The sequence below is a fragment of the Geospiza fortis genome, unplaced genomic scaffold (genome assembly GCF_000277835.1).
Source record: "Geospiza fortis unplaced genomic scaffold, GeoFor_1.0 scaffold196, whole genome shotgun sequence".
NCBI classification, from domain to species: domain Eukaryota; kingdom Metazoa; phylum Chordata; class Aves; order Passeriformes; family Thraupidae; genus Geospiza; species Geospiza fortis.
In genome coordinates this window covers 704,364-709,950 of record NW_005054487.1, presented here as the reverse complement: position 1 = coordinate 709,950, position 5,587 = coordinate 704,364, and the positions used below count along the sequence as shown (strand labels likewise).

Here is a 5,587-nt window from a genome sequence, read left to right as displayed (position 1 = left end):
TTCTAATTATTCTTACTATGGAATTATCGAATTGTTTTTCTAACTATTGAACTATTTAGTGAATCATTCCATCTACTGCATTCTAATTATTGAATTATTCAAACTATCCTAGCTATTACTATTCCAGTTATTCTAATAAAATTGCGTGCATGAGGTCAGAGGTCTGTCCTAGATATATGTTCTTTTTATTAATTTCTTAACTTATGGCTCAAAAGGAATGTAATAAATGGGAGAAATTACTTGAAATTAAGGTGAAGTTCTGAAAATATTGCTGCAAAAGACTGCTAGGTAGTGACAGTTGGCTAAACACCAATTTGCCATCACAGAAAAGGATGACACATTTGTGCTGCTTGTGCAAAACCCTCTGAGCTTAGAAGGACTTGAAGGGTTATGCCAGGTATCTTTACGAGGGTGAGGGGACAGCAGGAGGTGGATAATTGTTTTTTATTCTCTTTGAGTTGACTTTCTAGTTCAGTATTGCCTGGAACCAAGTTTTGGTGCCTCTTTCCTAACACACAGAGCAATATATAGAAATTGCCTTGTCTGGCTTTGCCAGTTGAAAGCCCTGTTGCTTTTTTCTCTGGCAGGATTCTATCAGGGAAGATGGTTATATACATCCACTTGCACTGTCCTGGCATTTTTTTAAATTGCCCTGGCATTCTAGTCCCCTGTCAAAACAGGCAGGAGGAACTTTTGCCCTGTAAACCTTATCTTCATATAAGTGTTCAATATTTTCCCAATTTTCTCATAAAATTTCTTAAAAGATCAGGAGACAGCCTAAAGATCACCCACCCCAGCTTTTTAAGATGTCATTTTTATTGACAAGAACATTTCATCTTTTTCCTTCTTATACTGTAAAAAGGGGTAACACTTCTCTGACCATAATATTCAAGGAAACAAGGAATGGTTCAGGTTGCATTTCATGGAATCACAGAATGGCCTGGGTTGGAAGTGACCTTAAGCAACATTAATTTACTTTTTAATATATGAAGTGACCTTAAGGATCATCTAGTTCCAAACTCCCTGCCTTGGACAGGGACACCTTTAACCTTTAAAGGGACACCTTTAACTAGAACAGGCTGCTCAGAGCCCCATCCAGCCTGGCCTTGAACATTTCCAGGGATGGGTTTGCCACAGCTGCTCCAGGCTGTGTTCCAATGTCTTCTTCCCATTCGCATAAAGAACTTCTTAATATCTAATCTAAATCTACCTTATTTTGTTCAAAGTAATTCCCCCTTGTCCTATCACTGCATGCCCTTGTAAAAAGATGCTTTTGGGCCCCATTTAGGAAATGCAAGGCCACAATGAGCTCGCCCTGGAGCCTTCTGTTCTCTAGACTAGACAAGCCCATTTTTCTCAGCCTGACTCCAAGGCGCTCCAGCTCCCTCATCATTGTGGCCTTGCTCCAACAGGTTCATATTCTGATTATTCTGGGGAGCCCAGAGCTGGATGCAGAGCTCCAGCTGGGATGCCCAGAGCAGAGCAGAGCAGAGGGGCAGGATCCCCTCCCTGCCCTGCTGCCCACGGTGCTCTGGCTGCAGCCCAGGGCACATTTGGCTCTCTGGGCTCTCTGTGCTCACTGCCAGGTCCTGCTGAGCTTCCAACACCCCCATCCCCTCTCCTCAGGGCTGTTCTCCATCCATCCTCAGCCCAGGCTGTGTCTGTGCTGGGTCACTGATGTCTCCTGTCCAGCTTTTCACCCACGAGATCCCCAGACCCTTCCCCTCATTTCTGCTCCCAGTGAATTCTCCTCCCTGTCTGGCATTGCCCTGACCCAGGAGCAGCCCCTGGCACTGGGAATTGTGGAACTCCATGAGGTTCTCCTGGGCCTCTCCAGGCTGTCAGTGTCTCTCTGGATGGATCCCTGCCCTCCAGAGGCTGCACACTGAGCGTGCTGCTGGCAAACCTGATGAGGGTGCCCTCCATCCCACTGTCCACATGGACAACAGAGATGTAAACAGTGACAGTTCAAATAGCACACCCTGAGGAGCACCACTTTTAACTGGTCTCTACTTGGCTGACCACAACTCCTCGTGTGTGGGCACCCAGCCAATTCCTTATCCACCAAGCAGAGAAACTGTTGAAGTGGAATTGTTCAATTATTTGCAAAAATTTACTTTTGTTTAAGAGAGATGCTGCTGATTTTGTCAGATGTCTGGATCAAAGGGAGTCAGCATAAGCTTTTGGAATTTGTGTGGCTCCAAGAGCTTTATTTTATCATCAGGGTGCAGCATTCACACTGCGGGGAAATATTTCTCACAGAGCTTCTGCTGGAGTTCTGGCTTGGCCCTACACTGTGAGGATTTTTCCATCTTTTTCCTTCTTTCACACAGCCCCTCTGCTCCCCTTCTCTTTTCCTCTTTCCTCTTCTTCCAGGCTGAGCTTCGAGGCTGGAGATTGCAAACACATTTCTCTGCACTGAGAATGCTGTAATTAGCAAAAATTCTCTGGAATTTGAAAAGACAAGGCAAGGTCTCATTCAGCAAATGGATTATTGTTGATGAGAAAAGGAAGCAAACCCAGGAATTAAAACCAGTGGTATCTGAGGAAGCAGGACATTTTCCAAGGCCTTGGCATTTGATAATTACCCTGACATTATGATTTTTCTATTATAAGAGCTCCCTAAGAAGGCTGATGTAAGAGAACTAACAGAGGGTAAAGTAGTAGAAATCCTTTAGCAATGGCTTTATATGGGTTTATGTAACAAATCTCATTTCAGATTAAGTAATTGTTTCTCAGCTCATAGTTTTCAACTACACCAGTAGAAAAGGATTTGTCTTCCAGCCTCATTAAAACCATATGTCTGCCAAATTAGCAATTACAATGCTATTTAGCAGACAATCTCCTGCACTGAGTGACACTCCTTTTTCGAGGTCTTGTGTATGAGGTATTTTGAAATGTAACAGGCTACCACTAGTGTTTTCTTCTTTTGTTTGTCTCAGTTCATCCTTTAAAGTTGACAAGCTGAGGAAATAAAAGCAAAATATATTTAGATGTGCAGCCTGGCTCAACTTTAAGCTGGATAAAAAGGCCATTTGGTCTTCTGTGTGGTGGCACATAGAAACAGCTGCATAATATTGCTGGTACTGCACTTCCTGCTGTCACTTCTCCCTACAGATGTCACAAATAAAATGATCATGGGATGTCTTCCTAACACAATGAAAGGAAAAAAATCCCTCAGTAAATCAGAGCTGTTAATGAAAGCAAAAAAATAAAACAACCCAAAACCCCATAGCATTTAGTTTTAAATGAAGTGAACAAGTTAGTGCTCACACAATGCCTTGCATATTCAGAATTTTCTCCCAGGTAACTCTAACCTGATTGTGGATGAGAGCTGATATTTGGTATTACCTCAAACATGTGTTATTTTGTGTCTTCAGCTTGAGGGTCTCAAAGATCTGATGGTCAATCTGAAAAATGATTGCCTAATTAAGTATCACAGCAAAAACAGTCTTGATTCAGTGAAATGAAAAAAAAATATTTCATAATCAGGTATATCTATAGTAAAAGTTGGAAAAATGCATTTTTGAAAACAATATGGAAGTGGTAAATGCTTTGTGTAAATCAGAACAACTTTTAGATGCAGTATAAGTTAATTGCAGTAGTTGTGAATTTGTCACTTGCTTGGAGATGGGACAGCTATAAAAAGCCATTTTTAGCAAAGGCAAACAATTCTCACTCCACTGTGCTCCTCTCCGTGGTCTCCCTGGTGCAGCAGCCCCTGAAGACCACAGTGGCTACAAAGATGATTTTTGCCCCGTGTTCCCCTTGCCCTCTCAGGCCACGCTGGCCATTTCACACGGGCTCTGCAAGTCCCTGGAAGCTCCGGCAGGTAACTTGTATTGCTTGTGGTCCCACCTGACAGCTCCCTAGAGTGAGTGTTCCAAATTCAAGAATCTATAGGATACATCACCAACTAAAAAGAGCCCTGAGCCTGTTGAATTGAGTTGAAGGCCTCATTCAAGGCCTAGGCCGAGGTTTTTACACACAGCCTGTCTGTCATCTTGTCTGCAAGGGCCCCGCAGAGGACAACAGACACTGCTTTTGTATTTAAAAACAAAATGGGGGAACTGTGGTGGCCTACAGCTGGCCTGTAGGCCTCGAAGTATAAATAATCACAAGTTTATACTGGAAATATGTGATCATTTACATAATTACCTTTCTGATATAATTCAACCAGTAAGAGCAGGCCCAGGCCGTTGGAGACTCAGGCTTCTGTTGGCTGGCTGACCTCATGTGCTCCTAAGGTATATAAGGGAGCAAGACCTGAATAAAGTGAACTATTGCTGCATGAACTCATTGTGTCTTGTCACTGATCTGTCTCTGAAAGTGGGACACTTCTCTCCATGGTCTCCCTGGTGCAGCAGCCCCTCAAGACGACAGTGGCTACAAAGATGATTTTTGCCCTGTGTTCCCCTTGCCCTCTCAGGCCATGCTGGCCATTTCACACGGGCTCTGCAAGTCCCTGGAAGCTCTGGTTTGGCAGGGAGCAAGCAAGAGTCAGCGCTGCTGTGCCTGCTTGTGTTCCCTGGGAAAAAAAAAATGAAAATTCTGCTCATCCCAGACGCTCTACAGGGCTTTGGCACCCCACAAATGAACTAGTAGGACACGCAGAGCACTGTGCTCTATCAGCAGTGGGAGATGCCCGCTGGAAATCAGCACCACACGTGCTCATCAGCCCTGGGAAATGTGCCTTTGCAATCGAGGTCCTCTTGCCATGGATCAGCAGGACCAGAGACCCTGCCATGGACAATCCCCATGCCAATGCCAAGGTATTCATTCACCACTGCGCACCCAGGGCTGTCACTCAGGTGCCAAGAGCAGCCCCACAAGCACAGAGGGCAGTTCCCACGTTGCAGTGAGGTGGAAAAATCATAAAGAAAGGCTTCATAAAATCAAGCCTGCTCTCTGTGTCAGGCTAGGCCTTTGCCAGATGTGAAAGCAATCTTGGTGGGAGCAGTTCATTAGCATAACAATCTGTTCCTGGGTAAAAAACAACTAGTACCTGTATAAACTGTTTTTACATAGTTAGATTGAAAAAATAAAATTATCTCTCACAAACAACTTCTCCTGCACTTTCACATTGGGAGTTTGAATGACCAGTCAAGACAGTGTAACTTGTTGCTAACCAATAAAGTAATTTGCAAGAAAGCTGCTAAACAATAGTAGTAGGAGTCATACACAATGTCTGCAAAACTTTATAAAAACGAGTTATGTGAATAAAGAATGTGAAGAAAATCGCGTAATTGATTCCAATACATCACACCAAGGGAGCCAGTTGTGTCTGACAGCAGATTTCCAGGAACAGAGCGTTCAGGGTCCATGTCACCCAATTTCATAGTTGAAAGGGCTTGGGGGCTTCTGCCTGTTTGGTGCAGGGAAGCCCTGGGGCTGGAAGATGACCCGTGGGTCTGCCCTTGGTGTGTGTCAGGTGTTTGGTGGCCTGGGGCCATTGGGAGTCCCTGAGATGGGGGATGGGGCTGGCCTGGCCAGGATGCCCAGTGGCACCGGTGACATGCCAGCACAGGTGTCACAATGGGGGCAGCTGGGCACAGCAGCAGCACGTGAGGCTGCCCCAGCGCAGCCA

The 5,587-nt window shown here is 44.7% G+C and overlaps 1 protein-coding gene across 1 annotated transcript in view; it reads left to right on the top strand.

Annotated features, from left to right (window-relative positions):
• Window positions 1-4,745: 4,745 nt before the first annotated feature.
• The window catches only part of LOC106631998 (inositol 1,4,5-trisphosphate receptor-interacting protein-like 1), a 2,886-nt gene continuing 2,044 nt past the window's right edge, over window positions 4,746-5,587 (top strand). Inside the window, 1 exon segment of the mRNA XM_031063212.1 lies at window positions 4,746-4,772. Within this exon segment, the coding sequence (XP_030919072.1) occupies window positions 4,746-4,772 (27 nt within the window).